Source organism: Penaeus chinensis, chromosome 2 (genome assembly GCF_019202785.1).
Source record: "Penaeus chinensis breed Huanghai No. 1 chromosome 2, ASM1920278v2, whole genome shotgun sequence".
Taxonomy (NCBI): Eukaryota; Metazoa; Arthropoda; class Malacostraca; order Decapoda; family Penaeidae; genus Penaeus; species Penaeus chinensis.
In genome coordinates this window covers 42967371-42989870 of record NC_061820.1, presented here as the reverse complement: position 1 = coordinate 42989870, position 22500 = coordinate 42967371, and the positions used below count along the sequence as shown (strand labels likewise).

General features: G+C 51.2%; 1 protein-coding gene across 2 annotated transcripts in view; it reads right to left on the bottom strand.

Annotated features, from left to right (window-relative positions):
* LOC125031561 (putative fatty acyl-CoA reductase CG5065) overlaps positions 1-22500 on the bottom strand; it is a 48487-nt gene that overhangs the window by 9431 nt on the left and 16556 nt on the right. Inside the window, exon 2 of one of the 2 annotated variants that reach the window (XM_047622446.1) lies at positions 1658-1714. The exons of the other annotated variant lie outside the window; for it this stretch is intronic. Coding sequence (XP_047478402.1) covers positions 1658-1714 — 57 coding nt within the window. The remainder of the gene's footprint in view (positions 1-1657; positions 1715-22500) is intronic. 2 annotated transcript variants of the gene reach the window in all.

Sequence of the window (22500 nt, the reverse complement as noted above, 5' to 3'; positions counted from 1 at the left end):
AAAAAAAAAAAAAAAAAAAAAAAAAAAAAAAAAAGGAAACGGAAGGTAAATACTAAACTTATATGAACTACATCCTTTCACCGAACTATGAACAAAACACAAAACATAAAATAACACACTTAAGAAAAGAAGATTTAAAAAAAACAAATAAAGATGAAAATAAAACATTTAAATACCAAAGGTGCAATACATCACAATCTAGGTTAACTATACATCAGCTCCAGGGTGGGATTTATAAAGGTGTTTGAAGGGGCAACAAACGCTCGGGAGATTCAAGCACAAGGGAGACCCCCTTATAGGATTCCTTGTGCTTGGACGTACTGAGTGTTTCTCGTCCGTCGAGAAGCCAAGAGCCACCGGTTCCCGAAGATACACACGCACACACAAAACACACACGAGAGGACACAGGTGTACCTACACATACCCGAAGTAGCGCCATAGCTCCCACGGGCTTGTCTGAGCGGGCAACGAAACCTCAGAGTTATCCGGAGAAGAAGACTATTCTCCCGTGAGCTGGTCTTTCCCTCCTCTTTCCCTGCGTTAACTGATCTCCGCCACTCGTTTTGGCTCCCAAGTGGATCCTTGCCAATACTATGATTGTGTATTCATTCATTTCTATTATTCATTTTTTATTTATTTATGAATTCATTTATTTGTACATTCAGTGGTAATGCCCCATTAAGATTTTGATATTTTTGTGAACTCTCCTGCAATCTTAGTACACTTTCCTAACCTTCCTTTGCTCCCCTCCCGCCCTCCCTCCCTCCCTCCCTCCTCCTCCCCATTAACCCTCCCTACCCTCCCTCTGGCCCCACCCAGACTCCGAGATACCTCTGAGGATGTCCTAGAAAGCTTTGCGGATGCTGGCGGCACCCAGCCTTGTTAGCGTTGCAGTGCCTCGCGTGGCAATGGATATTATAGAACAGCAGCATCACAGAGAAAGCTTTTAGGATAGATCGCCGCGTCTATGAAGCCTGTAAGGGATGCTAGCAGGGTTTTACACAGCACTTTAAACCCAGAAAGTGCGGCACCGTGGCATTAAACCCAGAAAAAGTGTGGTACGGGGGCATTAAACCAAGAAAAATGATACGGTGGCACATTAAACCCAGAGAGCGTGGCACCGTGGAACATGAAACCCCAGAAAAGAGTGAGACCTTGGCACCTCTCATAAAGTCAAAAGGTACAGGGGTACTTTAACCCCTTTGTCCTGGGCTCCCTTGCCACCCATGCCTCCCCCCATCCCCCCCACCCCACCCCCGTCCTCTTTGACAAAACACGGTACTACAGACAGTTTAAAAACACATGAAACTACTCACTTCACTACAATTAAAAAAAAAAAAGGGTTGGGCGGATTTTATTAGACAACACAACTAGAAAAGATTTTTAAAAAAGGCTACTTAGAAAACAAATAAAGATTTAAAAAAACAACAAGAGAAATAAAAGCCGACAAGCAAAATACAAAAGGCAGACACAGCGACAGCATAACAAAGGCCGAGGAGGTTGGCGATGCTGCAGGGGGGGAGGGGGTCGGAAAAGGAAAAGTGGGGGGGGGGGGGGGAGATTAGGATGAGTAACCCAATGAGAGAGAGGGGGAGGTTTCCTTTTTATAGATATAGATATATATATGATTTAATGAAGGAAACCCCCTCGTACTTACCGTGGTCCTGTTAAACCGGGCCCCGTTCATTGACGAGCCGTGAGAGGATTCGCTGCCCTATAAAATGATGACAGCGGGTTAGCTTTACATGCCGGGGGGGGGGGGGGGGGGAGTGCAAGGAGGAGGGAAGGGGGGGAAGGGAGGGAAGGGAGGGAAGGAAGATCGAAGGGAGGGATGCAAGGAGGAGGGAAGGGAGGAATGGGAGGGGTGCAAGGAGGAGGGAAGGGAGGGAAGGGAGGGGTGCAAGGAGGAGGGAAGGGAGGGGTGCAAGAAGGAGGGAAGAGAGGGAAGGGAGGGAAGGAAGAGGGAAGGAAGGGAAGGGAGTGAAGGGAGGGGGGGCGGAGGAAGAGGGAAGGAGGGAAGGAAAGGGAAGGAGGAGGGAAGGGAGGGAAAAGAGGAGTGTAGGAGGAGGGAAAGGAGGGTAGGAGAGGGGAAGGGACTGAGGGAAGGAGGTTAAGGAGGTGGATGGGGGGGGGGGAGGGAGGAGGGAGGGAGGGAGGGTGGGAGGGAGGGAGGGAGGGAAGGAGAGGGAGGGAGGGGAAAGAGAGGAGAGAGATGAGAGAGAGAGAGGGAGAGAGAGAGGGAGGGAAGGAGGGAGGGAGGGAGGGAGGGAGGGAGGGAGGGAGGGAGGGAGGGAGGGAGGGAGGAGAGAAAGAAAGAAAGAAAGAAAGAAAGAAAGAAAGAAAGAAGGAAAGAGAGAGAGAGCGAGAGGAACAATTCTTACGAGGACAGTGAGCACAAGGAGGAGCATGAGTGGCGAAGAGAGAGAAGCAGAAAGAGGAATGGGGCAGAAAGGGTAAAGGAAAAGTGGGTCATGGTGAAGGGAAGGATGAGCAAGGTCAGCGACGGTGGGGGGGAGGGGGAGGGGGAGGGGGGAGGGGGGAGGTGGAGGAGGGAGGTGGAGGAGGAGGAGGTGGAACAGAGGGAGGGGAGAGGTTAATAAAAGGAGGAAGAAAAGGAGATAGTGGAGGAGGGGGAGGGGGAGGGGAAGGGGGGAAGGGGGGGAGAGGAGGAGGGAGGAGGAGGAGGAGGAGGAGGAATGAAAGGTGTGGGAATGAAAACGGTGAAGGATGGGTTACTGATATAAAATGTAAAGGTATGCTCTGTGGAAATACAAATCGGGTCATAATCGATTATCAGTCAATAATGAGTTGCTCACACTAGAGCCAATGGACACACACAACTCCCCTCACACACACACACACAACCCCGATCCCAAGCCCCACCCCCCACCCCCCACCTCTCACACACACACACGTTCACACGACCTGGCTCTATCTGTAGGCACGCTGAACACGGCACAACATAATGAGTCTGAAGGGAAGGGAACAAGAAAAGAGAGATTATCTGCCTCTTTGCTTCCTCTTCCTCCTCCTCCTCAGCCAGCAACTCTCTCGCCTCCTCGTCTCTTCCTTAAAGCGAGGGGGATCAAAATAAATGAACGGGGATTAAGATATAATGTATATTGGAGAGGACGACCTAGGGAATAAAACAGAAAGTGTCATATAGGCGTTTTGAGGCGAGAAACCCTGCAAGAGAAGATTCATCATGCTGGGCAGCGCCGGCCGGAGAAAGTCCGTGTGAATGCTGACGCCACGCGAACACACGTACACACACACACACGTACGTACACACACACACGCACACACACAGGTGCACCTACACACGCACACACACACCTACACACACTGGACCTACATATAAGTACACACATACACAGACATTTGGACTTACATACACGTGCACACACGCACACGTATCCATACATAAACGAATGCACACATACAAGGAAGACCATAACAAAGGAAAGGATAGATAAATACGCAAAACTCAAGGCGCGAGACGAGCGGGAGAACAAAGATCAGCGTGGGGGGAGAAAGCATAGTAATCAACATTGCAAACACTAATCATGGTAATTAGTGTGTAAACAGAAAGCGCGAGACTTCAACGCAGACGAGCATGGAGGTGGGGGGGGAAGAAGAGGGGTAGGGGGAGGGGGGGGGGTCGTCTGCTGTGGCGTGGCTGTGGCGGCGGTCGTGTGGCGCGGCGAGGTGGCGGGCACAGCCATATGGCGTGTGCGTGGCAGGTGCGGCGGTCGTCGCTGGTGAGAGTGAAGGTCGTTACGTCGTAACAAATGTGGCGCGGGGAGGGGCAGGGGGTAGGGGGCAGTGGGTAAGGGATGGGGAAGGGGAAGGGGGCGAGGGATGGGGAAGGGGAAGGGGAAGGGGAAGGGGAAGGGGAAGGGGAAGGGGGCAGGGGGCAGTGGGCAAGGGATTTGGAAGGGGCAGAGTTATGATCAGAAACAGGGGCAGGAGCAGGGACAGCGACAGGGGCAGAGGCAATGACAAGGCCAGAGACGAGGGCAGGGGAAGGGGCAGGGGCATCGACGTCTGCGCTAGTTCATCCCCGAGCCTAGCTACCTTTCCCTCAGAGGCGCAGACGGCCGAGTCCAGGAACCGTTTAGTCTGCGCCCTCGGGTCCCGCATGACGCCGCACCTCAGGCCTTCATATCCGAAATTGGAATTTATAAGAAAAATAAATCACCGCTCTAGGGAAGGCGGAAAGGGGGGGGGGGGTGTTGATGTGTTTGAGAATCCAGGAGTGATTAACATTCTTGCAAAACACCGCAAGAAAAAGAATAATCATTTTCCTGTATCAATTCGAGACCTGAGGGAGGCAAGGGTACCCGAGATTAAACCAATCAATCTTGTCTTCTCTTTCCCATCTGATTCAGAGAGAGAGAGAGAGAGAGAGAGAGAGAGAGAGAGAGAGAGAGACGAGAAGAGAGAGAGAGAGAGAGAGAGAGAGAGAGAGAGAAGAGAGAAGAGAAAGAAGAGAGAGAGAGAGAGAGAGAGAGAAGAGAAAGATGAGAGAGAGAAAGAAGATGAGAGAAAGAAAGAGAGAGAGAGAGAGAGAAGGCGAGAGAGAGAGATGGAGAGAGAGAGAGAGAGAGAGAGAGAGGAGAGAGAGAAGAGAGAGAGAGAGAGAGAAGAGAGAGAGAGAGAGGAGAGAGAGAGAGAGAGAGAGACGAGAGAGACAGACAGAGAGAGAGAGAGAGACAGACAGAGAGAGAGAGAGAGAAAAGGAAAGAGAAAAAAGACATCAAATTATCACCACAAATCCATCAACCAACAACCAGCAACCTCCCCCCCCCCCCCAAAAAAAAAAAAAAAAAAAAAAAAAAAAAAAAAAAAAAACAGATATCGTATATCATAGAGCCAAAAAACACCGCCTCGCAGCGGCCACTCGAGAGGCCCACGACGGCGCCCCCGCTCCTCGCAACCTGCTTCTGCTCTTTGGACGAAGCCGAAAGTTTTCTGGCTCTCTGGAGAAAGTGTCTCTCGCTCGGCCGGCCAGCTGGGGAGGGGAGCGGAAGGGAGCGGAGGGGAGCGGAGGGAGGGGGAGGGGAGGGGAGGGGAGGGGAGGGGAGCGGAGGGGAGGGGAGGGAGGGGAGGGGAGGGGAGGGGAGGAAACCGGAGGGGGAAGAAGGGAGGGAGGGAGGGAGGGAGGTCTCTGTACGCCACGACCAGCCCTAAACGCCTTGGGGGAGGGGGGGGCATATTTGCAACACAGCTCACTCTCCCCCTTGGAATTAAAAATAAATAAATAAATAAATACAATAGACATACAACAGGAAGAGAATCGAATGAAAATCGAAAACGCATCGTCACAAACAAAAATAAAAGACAAATACATCCCCACAATACTTACCTATTCATGATGACCAACAACAACAACAACAACAACAACGAAAACAACACCAGCAAAGGAAACAAACAGATAAAAGTGACACAGATAGCGAAGGTTGCGAGCTGGCCAGGTGTCGGGTACGCGGCCGCTCGCAGACAAGGCACAGCGCCCTGTCCCGCGAGCAAATTGGGGTCAAGTCATTCCATCGCCAATTCAGCGGGACGCCTGCGCTGGGAAACGACTTGCGCGTGAACGAAATACCCAGCATCGAGAAGCGCGTCGAAATGGGTTTACAGGCGACCAAAATAGATGCAGGAAAATTGGAGAGAAAGAGATTTTGAATGTCAGACTCGCGAAGGTTAATGATGTCCATTTTACGCCAGGACTTGCGTGCGTTGGGGGGGGGGGGGTACGGTCACATAAAAAAAACACGTACATGCGCACACGCCCACACAACACACACACACACACACACACACACACACACACACACACACACACACACACACACACACCCGCACGTAAAACACACACACACCTAAACACAAGCACACGTAAATAGATGCCCTGGGCATGCGCAGGTCAGGATCGTTACCTCGTCTGCTCTGATCCAAGGTCGCACTTTTACTCCTCCGATAAGTAGGTCAACTTTAGGGCTTTGCAAGAAGCGGGGATGGCGGTGACTGTGTCGGCGATGATAGTGATCGCGGTGAAGGGACAGTGACGAGAAGACTATTCGGGAGATGTGACAGTGATACCCAAACGGACATTATAGGGGCCCGCTTGGTACTCGGTCTCTGCCCCTGTCTTGTATCTGTCTATGTATTGCTATGTCTCCCTTTCTCCTTTTCCTTTTCCTTCTCCTCCTCCTTCTTCTTCTTCTCCTCCTCTATCTCTCTCTGTATATGTATATAGACGTGTGTGTGTGTGTGTGTGTGTGTGTGTGTGTGTGTGTGTGTGTGTGTGTGTGTGTGTGTGTGTGTGTGTGTGTGTGTGTGTGTGTGTGTGCGCGTGTGTGTGTGTCAAAAACTTCGCTATTTGTGATTGTCTCCGTCTCCTCTTTCTTCTCGTTTTTTTTTCCAATTCCCACGAACCCACATAGGGCGACCTTGCATGCCGACCCCCCCTCCCCCCTCCCCTTCCCTTCCCTCCTTTCCAAGCCACACCGGATCTTGGCGAAGCAGAAATGTAGGACAGGAAGTGATTTCACGTCCTCTTCGGCCATCCTTTCTCTCCTCCTTCCCTCCGCCTCTTCTCTCCCTTTCTTCTCTTGCTCTCTCTCTCTCTCTCTCTCTCTCTCTCTCTCTCTCTCTCTCTCTCTCTCTCTCTCTCTCTCTCTCTCTCTCTCTCTCTCTACTCTCCCCTTTGCCTTTACCTTTTCCTCCCTCCCTCCTCCCTCCCACCTCCCTCCCTCCTCCCTCCTCCCTCCTCCCTCCTCCCCAGTCCCCCTACCCCTCCCCCTTTCTCCCTCCTCCCCAGTCCACTACCCCTCCCTCCCTCCCTCCCTCCTCCCTCCTCCCCCCCCCCCCTTTCTCCCTGCCACGCCACTCCTACAAGCCTTGCTGTCTCCCTCCTCGTCCGATTCCCTTTCGTCATCACTCTCACGTCTTCGAAACCCTCGATGAGAGTTTAAGGAGAAAAAAAAAAAAAACGAAGTATTTTCTCACTTTCATTTCCGTTGCATGGTGTTGATCAATTGTTGCACCACTCTTACCCCACCCCACTTAAGGAAGAAATAGAGTGAGTCAGAGAAGGAAGGAAGGAAGGGGAAGGAAGGAAGGAAGGAAGGAAGGAAGGAAGGAAGGAAGGAAGGAAGGAAGGAAGGAAGGAAGGGAGGAAGGAAGGAAGGAAGGAGGGAGGGAGGAAGGAAGGAAGTGGGGAGGAGGTGAGCGAGAAAGAGAAAGAAAAAGATAGAAAAGAGAAAGAAGAATGGAATAGATAGATAAACCGATCGGTAGATAGAAAAGGAGAGAAAAAAAAACAAAAACGAGGAAGGAAGGAAGAGGAAACAGAAGAAAGCGCGAATGAGTCCTGGAAGGAGGGGGGGGAGGGGTGACCAGAGGAGGGAGAAGGGAGGAGAAGGGACGAGAGAGAGGGAGGGAGAGAGGGAGGGAGAGAGGGAGGGGGGAGGGAGGGAGGGAGGAAAGAAGTGGGTCACTAGCAAAAACAGTATGGCCGCCGCACATACCCGGGGTCACACACACAAGCACGCACGCACGCACACATAATTATTTGTCTAGAAGTGAGAAGGGGGGAGGGAGGGAGGGAGGGAGGGAGGAGGGAGGGAGGGAAAGAAATAGACAAAGAAGAAGAAGAAGAAGAAGAAGAAGAAGAAGAAGAAGAAGAAGAAGAAGAAGAAGAAGAAGAAGAAGAAGAAGAAGAAGAAGAAGAAGAAGAGAGGAGGACCCGTCTACCTGAAGATGGCGGCAGGTAGACACTGCCAGAAGGGAAGGCGATTCGGACGGAATAGCGAATCGCCGCCACGTCATTAAAACGAACCAATTAAGGTAATTGCGATAATGACACAGACTCGACACGAATTCGAACCCAACGAACACCATCTAAAAAAAAAAAAAAAAAAAGCGAAAGAGAGTGCGGGAAAAGGGACAGGAAGAAAACGAACTGAAAAAAAAAATACGACAGAAAAAAAAAAACAGAGACAATCCCGGAGGAAGGAAACAAAGTGCGAAACAATGGTGTAATTCGCACAGCGCGACGACACCGCAGTGTAATTCGCACAACGGGCTTTAGGGACTAAAAATATAAACATCGATTGCACGAGAGAAAGTGAAGTGAAATGAAGTGAAAGAGGAGGAGGAGGAGGAGGAGGAGGAGGAGGAGGAGGAGGAGGAGGAGGAGGAGGAGGAGGAGGAGGAGGAGGAGGAGGAGGAGAAGGAGGAGAAGGAGGAGGAGGAGGAGGAGGAGGAGGAGGAGGAAGAGGAGGAGAAGAAGGAAGAATAGGAATATGTGGAAGAGAAGGAAGAGGAAGAGAAGAAAAAACGAGTAAGAAGAAGGATTAAAAAGAAAGAAAAAGAAACAAAAGCACAGAAAAAGGCCACCGAATCAGAAGAGGAGAAAGAAGCAAGAAGGAGGCTCACCGGCGAGACCCCCTTGCAACAGAAGCAACTGCATCGGGAATGGCTCGAGCTTCATTACGGCCTCCCCCCCCCCCCCCCCCCGCCCCCCCGCCGTCGAGTGGTCCTCCGTGGCCTTGACCTGATCTCCCGCTCGCAGCCAATGTCACGGGGCAGATGATGCATCCAAGGCGGTCCCGATTTGGGGTGAGGGGGGGGGGGGGAGGAAAGGTCAGACGCTCCCCCTCCCTCTCCTCTCCTCTCCTCCCCTTCCCTCCCTCTCTCCCCGACTCCCTTTCCCTTCCTCTACCCCGACGCCTCTCCTACCCTCTCCCTCTCTCCCCGCCCCTCCCTCTCTCTCTGCCTCATTCTCCTCCCCTCCTTTCCCCTCCCCTCCCCTCCTCCCCCCCTCTCTCTCCGCCCTTCTCCTCCCCCACTCCTCCCTCTACGTCTCATTCCCCTTCCACTCCCCTCCCTCCCCTCCTTCCCTCCCCCCTCCTTCCCTCTCCAGTTTCCCCCTCTCTCCTTCCTGTCCTCCGCCTACTTCTTCTTCTTATTATTATTATTATTACTTCCGCGTCTTTCAAGTCTGCTCTTTCTTCCTCTTATTCTTTTCGTTTTTCCTTTTTCTCTCTCTTTCGCGTTTCGACATATCACGACCACGCTTTCCTAACCTGTCCTCGACTGGAGGAGAAAAGAGGGAGGGAGGGAGGGAGGGAGGGAGGGGGGGAGAGAGAGAGAGAGAGAGAGAGAGAGAGAGAGAGAGAGAGAGAGAGAGAGAGAGAGAGAGAGAGAGAGAGAGAGAGAGAGAGAGAGAGAAAAAGCATACATACATACATACATACATACATACATATACATTATATATATATATATATATATATATATATATATAAACACAAGCAGCCAAGCCCAGACCATACCACGGCGGCCTTTCTCTCTCCGTATCTCCCGCGAGCAACATTGCGGTCGGCGCTGCAACTTTCGTCCGCTTCCCCGCGCTCAACCCATGCAACGCTCAATGTGCCTTCAAACCAAACACTTCGGAGTTTAATGTGATTTTTCCGGCCGTTTTTATACGTGATTTTCTTTTATTTTTTACCCCTTTTTTTCTTTCTTTTCTTTTTTTTTAATTCGTTTTTCTGAGCGAATGTTCTCGTGTCGTGATCGAGCTTCGGAGGCAACGGGCGCACACACACGCGCACACACACGCACGCGCGCACACATACACACAGACACACACACACACACAGTCGTAAAAAAAAGAGAAATCGATCTACGCCTCGCAGTGTGCACACGTTTTATATGCTCACACGCACGCACACACACACACAGTTACAGACACACACGTACACATACACTCGCACACACACACACACACACAGACACACAAACACACACGAAGATGCACACGGATACACACACACACACACGAGACGCACATGGATTGTACACTCGAGCACAGCACCCCTCCCTCCTCCTCCTCCCCTCCACCCTCCCCCCCCCCACTTCAACCCACCGACCCTGCAGCTTTTTGCTTTATTTTCACTCGGTGCTGACCAGGAGTGGGGTATGGGAGGAGGGGGGAGGGAAGGGGAACGGGAAGGGGAGGAGGAGGAGGGGAGAAGGATGGGGGAGGGAAGGGGAACGGAAGGGGGGTGTAGAGGAGGAGGAGAGGGAGAGGGAGAGGGCGTGTGAAGGGGGGAGGGGGAAGGGAGGGGATAGGAGAGGGGAGGGGGAGGGGCAGGGAGATGCCTTACTTTCGTTAATGGTTCTCTTCGTCTGTTTGTTCCTTGCTTTGTATTTTATACATTCTTTGAATTTTCAGTCACATACTCTTTTGCACGCATTTACGTGTGGGTATGTGTGCTGGTGAATATGACTTCATATGTATATTTGCACGTACATGGGCGTGTGCATGGGAGTATTTGTGTACATCTGTGCGTGTGTTTGTTTTCTGTAAGTATTCACATTTATGTATTTTAGATAAATGTGAGTACGCATGTATCCCTCTACAAGCGCGCGTGTGTACGTAATATGTTCTCCGTCTTCCTATTCATCTTTATGTATGTTTCTTTGTATCTAAATGTAAGTAAAAATCAATATTTGCGCGCGTGCAAGCGGCGCCCTTCCCTTCGGCGCGAGGCCAGAGCCAGGCGCTGAGAGGCGGGCGCCCTCGGAGCCTCGGCCCCACCTCGGCGATGCCCTTGCGGCTGGAGACCGTTCGGCGTCCTCGCCAGGGCTGCCCGGGGCACCGCGGCCCTCACATCGATGCAATGGCAGAGGCAGCAACTGGGCCTTACATCACGGGCTCCGGCCTGTGAGCGCCGCCGCCCCGGGACCTGCCTCGGCTTCAAGTACTACAACTTTCTCTCTCTGCTACAGCCACGCGGCCGTCTGCTGCTGCCCACGGCCGCTGCGCCGCCTCCTCGCTGGCCCGATGCCTATCTATGTTAATTGGTCACAGCCTACGGTGGGAACGTTTTTAAGCGCACAGCTTTCGTAAAGACAGCCCGACGAGAGGACGAGAGTATGGAGAAATACGAGCTTTGCAAGTCTCGGTCTCCGAAAAAAGTCCGCCGCCCGAGCCACGGAGCCTGGCTCTGTAATTCGCTGATGGCTCGTTATTCTGTAACGCGCCGCTGTTACCCAACGGCCGATTTCACTCCTTAGCACGTCCACGCGTTACACCCTTGAAGAATGCCACGCAGTGTCACAATGCTAAGTTTCTTCATATTATTTTTCCTTAACATTCCCCGCCACTTCAATGACTCGCTGCAAGACAATGTCACACCACGCCTTTCCACTCCCCTTCGGCGACGCCTATTGGAGTCACTCCGGCCGCCCACTGCTCGACGTCACCGCGAGGCTCCGCCCCTCCCTCATTGTCATTTGCGGCCTTCTTCAGGCATCCCGGCGTATCCAGTGCCACTGACGGAATGGGCAGCCTCAATAAATGTCATGGGCACGCCAGGGGCGCAGGCGGCGTGTGCATACAGAGCGGGGAGCCGCAGCCGCAATTGTAACGACGGCGGCGTTACGGCGGTGACGGTGAAGGGCGTTACCAGCACGACTATGATGACATATGATCCTGCGGATATGATCATGACGAAAGCGCGCACGAAGGCCGCAAGTCTGGATATGATTGCCGCACCGCAGATCGCTCGAACGGCCGCGGCGGGCGTGCGTCCGGGGCGTGCGTCCGGGGCGCCCCCCCCCCCCCCCTCCCGCGCCGTTCGCCGCTTTTCCTCTCCCAAGTGAACAGGTTCTGCGAAGACAACCTTGGCAGTAACATCTGCAATCGCGGATAATTACCCGTGGCGGTCTCTCGGGTGTCATAGCGGCCGCCCGCCAAACACACGGGTCTTCAACACGCCTCCAGACGGCTATGGAGAGGGATGGGCGGCGCGTCGGGCCAAGAGGCGACCAAGGGAAGTGCCAGAGAGTTCCTGGAGAGGTCGCTGACGAAGGAGAGGCAGAGAAAAGGCCAGGAGGAATGACGGGACAAGTGAGAGGGAGAGGAGGAGAGAGGAACAGAGAAGGAAAGTGAGAGAGAGAGAGAGAGAGAGAGAGAGAGAGAGAGAGAGAGAGAGAGAGAGAGAGAGAGAGAGAGAGAGAGAGAGAGAGAGAGAGAGAGAGAGAGAGAGAGAGAGAGAGAACGAGAGAGAGAGAGAGAGAGAGAGAGAACGAGAGAGAGAGAGAGAGAGAGAGAGAGAGAGAGAGAGAGAGAGAGAGAGAGAGAGAGAGAGAGAGAGAGAGAGAGAGAGAGAGAGAGAGAGAGAGAGAGAGAGAGAGAGAGAGAGAGACGAGAGAGAACGAGAGAGAACGAGAGAGAAAGAGAGAGAAAGAGAGAGAAAGAGAGAGAAAGAGAAGAGAGAAAGAGAAAGAGAAAGAGAAAGAGAGAGAGAGCGAAAGAGAACGAAAGAGAAAGTGAGAGAGAGAAAAAATAAATAAAACAAAATACCGAGAGGAAAAAAAACAACACCAAGCGAAGAAAGAGAGTCAGGAGAGAAAAAGAGAACAACAAACAATATGAAACATATATGGAATATCTAACAGCGTCGAATGGATCCGGGGATGGAGGAGGGGGGAAAGGGGGAAGGGGGAAGGGGGAGGGGGGGAAAGGGGGAAGGGGGAAGGGGGAAAGGGGGGAGGGGGGTGTGGACTCTTGAAAACACTTTCTCTGTTGGCGGCGGCATATCCGGGAGACCTCACAGACCACACATTCTACGTTAGAAGGCACAACTACCTGCCTTAACGTTCTAAAAACATTCCTCGAACCCAATGTTTTTTGTTTTTGTTTTTTGTTTTTTTTCTTTTCATTTTAAATAGGGAAATCATCTTATAAATAACCGCATGAAACTAAACTAAACAAACAAACAAACATGCGAATTCGAGTTCTTTGTAGGCCACGAGCTCCACATTGCAATAACTCACTAAGAACGACTCCCTGTTATCTATTCACCATCTCGTAGTTCACCATACGCTTCACGAGGCACCATCACCTCACTATCCTAACCTTAATGCCTCACCATCACCCTCCATCACTCCCTCTCAGTCTCACCATCACCCCCCCACCCCCTCCTCACCACCATCACCCCCCACCCCCTCCTCACCACCATCACCACCATCACCCCACCTTCAGTCTCACCATCGCCCCCCTGCCCCCCCCCCCCACCAGCGCCACCAACCTCCCACTACTCGACGAGGGAATAACTTTCTCTTGCCGCTGGACGCTAACTTGGCACTGTCCCCAGCTGGAGCGCCTCTGCTATCAGCTTCTTTCTTCTCGTCTCTTATTTCTGTCTCCTTCCTTTCTCCTCTTTTCTTGTTCTTCTTCTTCTTTCTTTCTTTTTTATTTTCTTCTTCATATCTTCATGTTGGTGTTACCCCCCCCCCCCCCCTTCTCTTTCCTTTCTTTTCTTTTTTTTCGTTTTCTCTCTCTTTCTCTCTCTCTCTCTACCTCTTGCTCTTTCTTTCTCTTTCTCTCTCTGTCTTTCTCTTTCTCTACCTCTTGCTCTTTCTCTCCTTTTCTCTACCTCTCGTTCTTTCTCTCTCTTTCTTTACCTCTCGATCTTTCTCTCTCTTTTTCTACCTCTCGCTCTTTCTCCCCCTTTCTCTACCTCTCACTCTTTCTCTTTCTCTTTCTCTTTCTCTCACCTCCTCCTCCTCCTCTCTTCTCTTCCTTCCTTCTCTTCCTCCTCCTCCTCTTTCTTTCTCTCTCTCTCTCTCTCAGATATCACTCCATGCCCCGCCCTTCCTTTCTCCCCCCCTCCCCCTCCCCAAGTGCGTAGGTACCTGGCGTTAACCCTCCCTCCCTCCCTCCCTCCCTCCCCCTCCTCTCTCCCTCCCTCTTTCCTCCTGCCTCTCTCCTTCCAACCCCTCCTTCTCTCTCCCTCCAATCTTCCCTCCCTCCCTCCTTCCTTCCTCCTTTCTCCTCCCTCCCTCTTCCTTCCAACCCTCCCTCCCTCCTCACTCATTCCTCCTCCTTCCCTCCCTCCCTTCCTTCCTCCTCTCTCTCTCCTTCTCTCCTTCTCCCCCCCTCCAATCTTCCATCCCCTCCTCCCTCTTCCTCCTCCTCCTCCTCCTTCATCCCTCCCAGCTTCCCTTCCTCCTTCCCTTCCTCCTTCCCTTCCTCCTTCCTCCCTCCTTCCCTCCCTCCTTCCCTCCCTCCCTCCACCCCTTCACTGGCCGGGACACATCTGTTCCGGCGCGACACTTCAGGTGGTTACTCAGATTTCACAATGCAAAATCCCTTCACTTTTCTTTGCGCGTCTCTCCTTCTTCTTCCTTCTTCCTTCTTCCTGCTTCCTTACTCCTTCTTTCCTTCTTCTCTTTCTCTCCTCCCCTCTTTTCTTCCAATTCCTCCATTCTATCCCTCCCTCCTCATCCTGCTCCTCCTCCTCCTCTCTTCTCTTCCTCTTCTTTTTCGTTTCCTTCCAATTCCTTCCTTCTACTCTCCTTCCTTCCCTCCTCCTCCTCCTCATCCATTTCGCCGCGTTGGATCCTTTTCCTCTTGCTTCTTCTTCGTCTTCTTCTTCTTCTTCTTCCCATGCTCCCCCTCCTCCTCCTCCCTCCTTCCCCTCCTTCCTCCTCTCTTCTTCCTCCTCCTCTCTCCTTCCTTCCCCTTCCCTCATCCTACCCTCGTTATCGTCCATTTCGCCGCCTTGGGTCCTCCCTCGACGCCCTCCGAGAAGAACTTTCACATTCTACGCCCGAATAACTACCTTGCTTCGGTGGGTCAGGGTGGGTGATGGGGGAGGGGGGAGGGGGGAGGAGGGGGGGGAGGAGGAGGAGGAGGAGGAGGAGGAGGAGGAGGAGGAGGAGGAGGAGGAGGAGGAGGAGGAAGAGGCCAAGGGGGGAAGGGGGAGAGGTAGGAAAGGGGGAAGGGTTAGATGGGGAGATGGGGTGAGGGGCTGTAGATGGCGAAGCAAGGAGAGACGAGGGCAAGAAGGGGCGGCGAGGGGATGCAGGGTCTCCCATTCAATCAACCCCGTCCCCCCCCCCCTTTCCCCTCCCTCCCCGCCCCCCCGCAAATAACGGCACAGCACAACACCGTCACCGCCAGTTTGACCCCCTATGGGCACGTGACCTACATACGGCGAAGGCACGGTTTTACGCCAGCTCCATGACCTTGCGCCGGCCCAATCGAGGCCATGACCTTACCTAAGAACCTGCGTGTCCCCAGCATGACCCTGTCTCCGCCCAAGAAGGCAATCGTGACCTTTTGAAGGGTAAATGCGAAATCCTCGACGCAACCGCCTCTCCCGCCCTCCCTCATTTTGGCTGCATCGACCTTACCACCTTGACCTTTCGCGAAAAAAAGGCCCGTGACCCTGCCCTTTCGTGACCTCGATGGGTAGAAGGCAGGGGAGAGGAAAGGGAGGGATAGGGGGAGTGGGAGAGGGAGATAAGGGGGAAGGGGGAAGGGGGAGGGGAGGTGGAGAAGAGAGAGAAGCAGAAAGAGAGAACTGAGAAAGAGAGCGAGGAATTGAGGAAGTGAGAAAGGGAGAGAAATGAGGGGAGAAAAAGAAAAAGAGAAAGGGAGAGAGATGCATACAACCGGGCAGACAGACAGAGGGAGACAGAGATAAACATACAAACAGACAGACGAACAGACACGGCGAGGAAGAGGAGAGGTGTGCGGTTTAAAAACAATTTCCTGGGCGTTCTGATCGCGGACTTCCCTGACCTTGACTGCGTAAAGGCCTGACGTGAAACTTGGCGACCTTCCTTGCCACAAACAATCCAGGCTGAGCGCTTGCCCCGTCCGCCAGGGCGCTCGCCGCCTCGCGTGCTTCCTCCTGCAGCCTCGCCGCCAGGAAGGGTTTTTTCCCGAGCTGCGCGGTGTCAGAGGTTGAGATCTCTCTCTCGCTTACGCCATCTGTTGTTTACGCTCTCTTTTCTCTCTCTCTCTCTCTCTCTCTCTCTCTCTCTCTCTCTCTCTCTCTCTCTCTCTCTCTCTCTCTCTCTCTCTCTCTCTCTCTCTATCTATCTATCTCTATCTCTCTTCTCTTTTTGCAAATATCTATCATCCATTAGTTCACGATAAATTGCAAAACGTGTCAATTGTTGCCAACGAATTCCAGATGCCAGAGAACACGACAAACGACCCGACAACGAGAGCCCGACAAACAAACCCGACAACGAATGTACCGAAAGTGAAAGCCGAAGCTTGGTTCATTTTACGCAAGAGAGATACACTATGAAAAAAAAAAAATTGAGAAAAAAAAAAAAAAACAAGACAGAGAACTTTCACTGAATTCTCTTGCAAAGCGAGCAACAACCGACACAAAAAAAAAGACAAAAAAAAAAGACAAAAAAAGAAGATATTTGGGGGGGAAAAAGTTGCCCCTACATCACGTGACAGATCAGCTGAGGTAGCATTGCTCATCGAAATTCTAAACCACGGAGCCGACGCGAGAATTATGGCGATTCTCTTAAGACAAAGACCAAATATAATAGACATACAAGAATGCTATTCGAAACTTGAGGATTTTTTTTTTATTTACAAGATACTAAATCGCGAGAGAGAGAGAGGGGGGGGGGGCAAGAGAAAGAGAAAGAGAAAGAGAAAGAGAAAGAGAGAGAGAGAGAGAGAGAGAGAGAGAGAGAGAGAGAGAGAGAGAGAGAGAGAGAGAGAGAGAGAGAGAGAGAGAGAGAGAGAGAAAGAGAAAGAGAGAGAGAGAGGGCAAGAGAGAAAGAAAGAGAAAGGATTAGAGACAGGAAGAGAAAAAGAAAGAGAAAGAGAAAGAGAAAAAGAAAAGACGAGAAAGAGAGAGAAACAGAGAGAAACAGAGAAAAGGAAGGGCGTCCTTAGGACAAGGAAGTTCTGGCAGCGTCGCAACTTCAGAGGGGAAACAGCAGGCGAAGGGCAACTTCTTCCTTAGAAACTGCGAACTTTTTTCCTCTTGTACCTCCCTCTCTCTCCCTCCCTCCCTCCTCCTCCCTCCCCCTACCTCCTTCTCCCTCCCTCCTCCTCCCTCCCTCCCCCTCCCTCCTTCTCCCTCCCTCCTCCTCCCTCCCTCCCCCTCCCTCCCTCCCCCTCCCTCCTTCTCCCTCCCTCCTCCTCCCTCCCTCCCCCTCCCTCCCTCCCCCTCTCTCTCTCCCCCTCTCTCCCTCCCTCCATCCCCCTCTCTCTCTCCCCCTCTCCCTGCATTCTGTTTCCTATTCGTTCTTTAGGCCGTTTATACGCATATATAATACGTGCATACGTATGTATATATGCATGTGTATATATTTACGAGTGTGAGTGTGTGTGTGTGTGTATAATACAGAAAAGAACAGAAATGATGATAAACAGATAGATACAATAAAAAATACAAAGAAGTATACATTATAGATAACCATATAGATAGGCAGATAAACGCTAACCTCCAACAGACAGCCAGATAAAATCGAGCAGGAAGGTCAAGTGAGTGAAGGCACAGGCAAGCACTCGAGACTATGCTTGCTCCGGAGAGTGACAGCCAAAAGCACAGTGACTCAGTCCACGCGGAGCGGCCGTCAGACCATGACTCGGCAAACTCTCCTTTAGCATATTTTGGACCGTTTTTTTCCTTCCTCCTCCTCCTCCTCCTCCTCCTCCTCCTCCTCCTCCTCCTCCTCCTCCTCCTCCTCCTCCTCCTCCTCCTCCTCCTTCTTCTCATTCTCATTTTTATTCTCGTTCTTATTCTCGTTCTTATTCTCGCTCTTATTCTCGTTCTTATTCTCGCTCTTATTCTCGTTCTTATTCTCGTTCTCCTCCTTTTCCTTCTTCCTCCTTCTCCCCCTCCCCCTCCCCCTCCCCCCCTCCTCCCCCTAACCCCTAATCCTCTCTCCTAATCTTGATGATTCGGAATATTTGACACGGAGAGGGAAGGAGAGGCGAAGAGGAAGACACGGAATGGTGTCACTCACGCGCAATCTCTGTCTATTGAACAGAGACGAGGAGGGAGAGGAGAGGAGGAGAGAGGAGAGGAGAGGAGAGGAGAGGAGAGGAGAGGAGAGGAGAGGAGAGGAGAGGAGAGGAGAGGAGAGGAGAGGAGAGAAGGGAAGGAGAGGTGAGAAGGGGAGAGGGGAGGGGAGGGGAGGGGAGGGGAGGGAGAGGAGAGGGGAGGGGAGGGAGGGAGAGGAGAGGGGAGGGGAGGGGAGAAGGGGAGAGGGTGGGAAGGAGATGAAAGAAATGGGAGGAGAGGGAAGGAGAAAGGGAGGATGGAGGGAAGATGGGCAGGAGAGGCGGAGAGCCAAGTGGAGATGAAGAGAGAGAAGTGGAGAGAAAGAGAGAAGAAGAGAGGAAAAGAGAGAGAGAGAGTGGGGAACAGGAGGAAGGCGGCCGGGCGTGCTAGTCAACATCGGTTCCGTGTAAAGACAGGAAGCGTTTGCCCCAAAAGGTTAACAGCTTATCCATTGCGTTCCAGGAGTACAAACATGATGCAGCAGTGTCTCTTAAGTGACATTCAGCGCGGGGGTCAAGCTGAGCAGGTCCACGGAGTATGGGTATTCCCTTGATGAATGGAACCCTGGGAACAGCTCTTAGGCCTCAAGGGCTGGGAGGAGGAAAAGAATGAGAAAGAGGGAGGGAGGAAAGAATGAGAGAGGGAGGAAAGACTGAGAGAGAGAGAAAAGAGAGAGGGGGAGGAGAGGTAGATACGAAGGAAAGGAAGGAGTGAGGGAAAAGGAGAGAGAGAGAGAGAGAGAGAGAGAGAGAGAGAGAGAGAGAGAGAGAGAGAGAGAGAGAGAGAGAGAGAGATAGCGATAGAGAGAGAGATAGCGATAGAGAGAGAGATTGCGATAGATAGAGAGAGAGCGAGAACGAGAGCGAGAGAGAGAAAAAAAAAATACAAGAGAAAACCAGAAAAAACAACAGACAAACGCAAAGAAAGAGCGAGAGAGAAACATCCCAAGAGCCTTGAACTAAAGACAGCGAGGAAGCGCCGACTCGCAGAACTTCAGGACTGATAACCCCATGCATAATCACACACACACACAAAAAGCCAGCGGTTAGTGGAGCAGTGGGGAGAGTGGTTCAAGTGGGTCAATGGGCTGACCCACCGGTCCCGTCCCCCGCTAACCCACCGTCCGTTCCGTCCCAAGTCCGTCCGTTAAAGGAGTCCGTTTCCGTTAGATGTTCGTCCGTTAAAGAGTCCGTTTTATTAAGATGTTCGTCCGTTAAAGAGTCCGTTTTATTAAGATGTTCGTCCGTTAAAGAGTCCCGTTTTATTAAGAAGTTCGTCCGTTAAAGAGTCCGTTTTATTAAGATGTTCGTCCGTTAATGAGTCCGTCGACGTTAGATGTTCGTCGGTATAGAGTCCGTCCGTTAGAGAGTCCATTCAGCGTCCGTAAGTTGAGGCCGTCCGTTAAGAGCTCGTCTCCGGTCAGCGTCCGTACGGTCATGTCCGTCCGTCCTTTCAGCGTCTGTCCGTTCCCCGTCCTTTTGGCAGGTTTCAACACTGTCTCTCTCTCAGTTTTTCCTTCTCTTTTTTTCATTTTCTCTTTCTGTCTGTCAGTCTGTCTCTCCCTCCGAATCTCCCTCTTTCCTTCTTTCCTTCCCTCCCTCTCACCCTCTCTCCCTCTCAATCTCTCTCTCTCTCCCTCTCCCTCCTTCCTTCCTTCCCTCCTTCCTTACGAATTACAATTACCATTACCGCCGCCGCCGCCGCCGCCGCCGCCGCCACGCGAAACCGACAACGACCCCCGTGCAGAGCGGAGCCAGGGACCGAGGCGACGATAACATTAACAGTCACATATTTTATCATTAATTAGATTATTACATTGTCCATTATTAAAAAAAAAGCCTCGGTATTGGTGTTCGAGTGAGATAACCTATTCATCCGAGACTGACAAACGAACGAGGAAATAAAAAGGACCTGATAATGACGACATTCTGGGGGGGGGGGGGACGAGAAAGAAAGAAGGAGATAAAAAGGAAAGAATGAGAGAAAGAAAGAGAGAGGGGGTGGGGGAGAGAGAGAGAGAGAGAGAGAGAGAGAGAGAGAGAGAGAGAGAGAGAGAGAGAGAGAGAGAGAGAGAGAGAGAGAGAGAGAGAGAGAGAGAGAAAGAAAGAAAGGAATAAAGAGAGATAAAGTAAATACAAAGGCGAAACGAGAAATAAAAAAAAGAACGAGATACACCGATACACGAACAGAAAGAGAAAGGACCCAACAATAACAGCAGAAAGAAAGAAAACAAGAAAACAAACAAAAATAAGGAGAGAACGAGAAAGGAGGAGAGAAAACAAAAACCAAAAAAGAGAGCAAGACAAAAAAAAACCAGGCTACAATTTAGCAGAACGAGACACACAAACCCACGCGACGGATTCAGCGCCGCGCGAAAACGCCGGAGCAATCACCGCAACGGCCGCTACCACCGCCACAGTCGCCGCCGCCGCCGCCGCCGCCGCCGCCGCCGCCGCCGCCGCCCCTGCCGCGCGCCTCGCCAACATTCACTTTCGTCAGCAACGTCTGCAGGTGGCGGAGGAGACCTGTACCCCCCCCCCCCTCCCGAGTACTTGGCATGGGCCGAACGCGCTTTGAATGACTCAAGAACTACTACACAGACAACTGGAGACAGAGATCCCAACACAGCCGAAGTAGTGATCCGCAGGGACCCTCCAAACAACAGCCACAACAGTTGCCTTGTTTTTTATTTTTGTTTTCTTTTTGCATCTGATCCTCCCTCTCTGGCTCCCTTCGTAACTATTGCCGAGTGTCATCTCATCTCCATATTCTACGCATGTGAGCTGCGTCCTATAAAACACAGCCTGCGTGGTTTAGCAAGCGCCTTCTACTTCTTCTTCTTCTTCTTCTTCTTCTTCTTCTTCTTCTTCTTCTTCTTCTTCTTCTTCTTCTTCTTCTTCTTCTTCTTCTTCTTCTTCTTCTCCTTCTCCTTCTCCTCCTTCGTTAGTCTCTTTCGCTTCTTCCTCCGAGCAGCATATGCGTTCACAGCCTCATCCACTTACTCTAGTGTACTTACGCCCTTAGGCCTGTCCTATTTTTAGCATTTCGTCCCTACATTTCCCATCACCACATCCCTTACTTATCTCCCCCTCCCCCTTCCCCTACCCACTTTTGCCCTCCACGCCTGTACTTCTCTTTTAACTCTACCCTTCCTTAGTCTGCTTCGTCCCTTTCTCCTCCTCGTCTCTCCTTTTTCTCTCACCCTCCCCCCACCTACCCCTCTCCCCTTCCACCATCCTTTCTCATCCCCTTCCCCTACTTCCTCTCCCCTCCCCATCTCCCCCTTCGCCCCTTCCACACCCTTCCTTCCCCCTCTCCCCCTTCCTCCCATCTCACCCTTCCTTCCCCCCCTTCCTTCCTCCTCCCATCTAAACCCCTTCCCCCCCTTCCTTCCTCCCCCCCCTTCCTTCCTCCCCCCTTTCACGTACCCTTGATTCTAAACCCAGTCGGCGTGTCCCAAACGCGTGTCCAGATTACCCAAGAGAAAGCATCGCCTCAGAATTCACTTTCACGTGGAATGTTTGCTTGTGTAACCGCCCCGCCGTCCGCGCTTCGGTCCTTAATATAGGTCGAGGGACGGGAGAGAGAGAGAGAACATAGGCCTAAGCGCGTTTTTTTTTTTTTTTTTTTTTTTTTAATCATTCAAGTTTCTCCCGGCTAATTGTGGATTAGTGTCCTACTTTTTCCTCTAATCTTATTCTTCGGTCTACATCAGATCTACTATCTACAATAAAATTATCTTTTATATATTATATATATATATATCCATGTTTGTATGTATGTATATGTATGTATGTATGTATGTATGTATGTATGTATGTATGTATGTATGTATGTATGTATGTATGTATGTATGTATGTATGTATGTATGTATGAATGCATCCGTGTAATTATTTATGTATTTGTGTATGTATATATGTCTATGCCTGTATGTATGCATGCATGTTTGTATATATGTATGCATGTACAGAAAGTTGCAAAAGTGAAAAGTTAACTCGTTAATTTGGAAAACTATGAGCCAAATGACAAGAAAGTGTGGAAGAAAGTCTGTCTCTTCTCCCAGACAGAAGAGAATGCTTGTAGATACGGTTAAGCGAGGTCGCTCAAAGTCATCCAAGCAACTGGCTAATGAATGGAGGAACTACGGCGTCGAGTGTAAGCCCTCTACAGCCAGAAAAAACGTTAAATGAGATGGGATGCCGCGCACGAAGGCCAACGAAGGTGCTAAGACTGACCGTAACCAAGAGCGAGAAACGACTGGCCTGGCCAAAGGCTCACAAGGATTGGACGTCAGAGGATTGGGAAAAGGTAAATCGCACTTAAAACTACCCTTTGACTATGTTTCTATGCGATTCAGACATTATTGAGTGAAATACGTACACGGAAAAACATATGTTAGTTACAAAATCTTCGATCTAATATGATCTAATACGTTTGGTTCAAAAGCACGATCAGAAAAGTCATGTTGGAGATGGAGCTCAAGAGGATTTTATTTGAATGTTCGTAACTTTATTGTTATATTTATCTGCAGGCACTGACGGGCAGACGAACATTTGATAAAAGAACAAGCCTGGAGAAGGACCCGAGAGAACAATTCCCTACCAAGGTGATATCTGCCGCGTAAAGGAATAGAGATTGTAA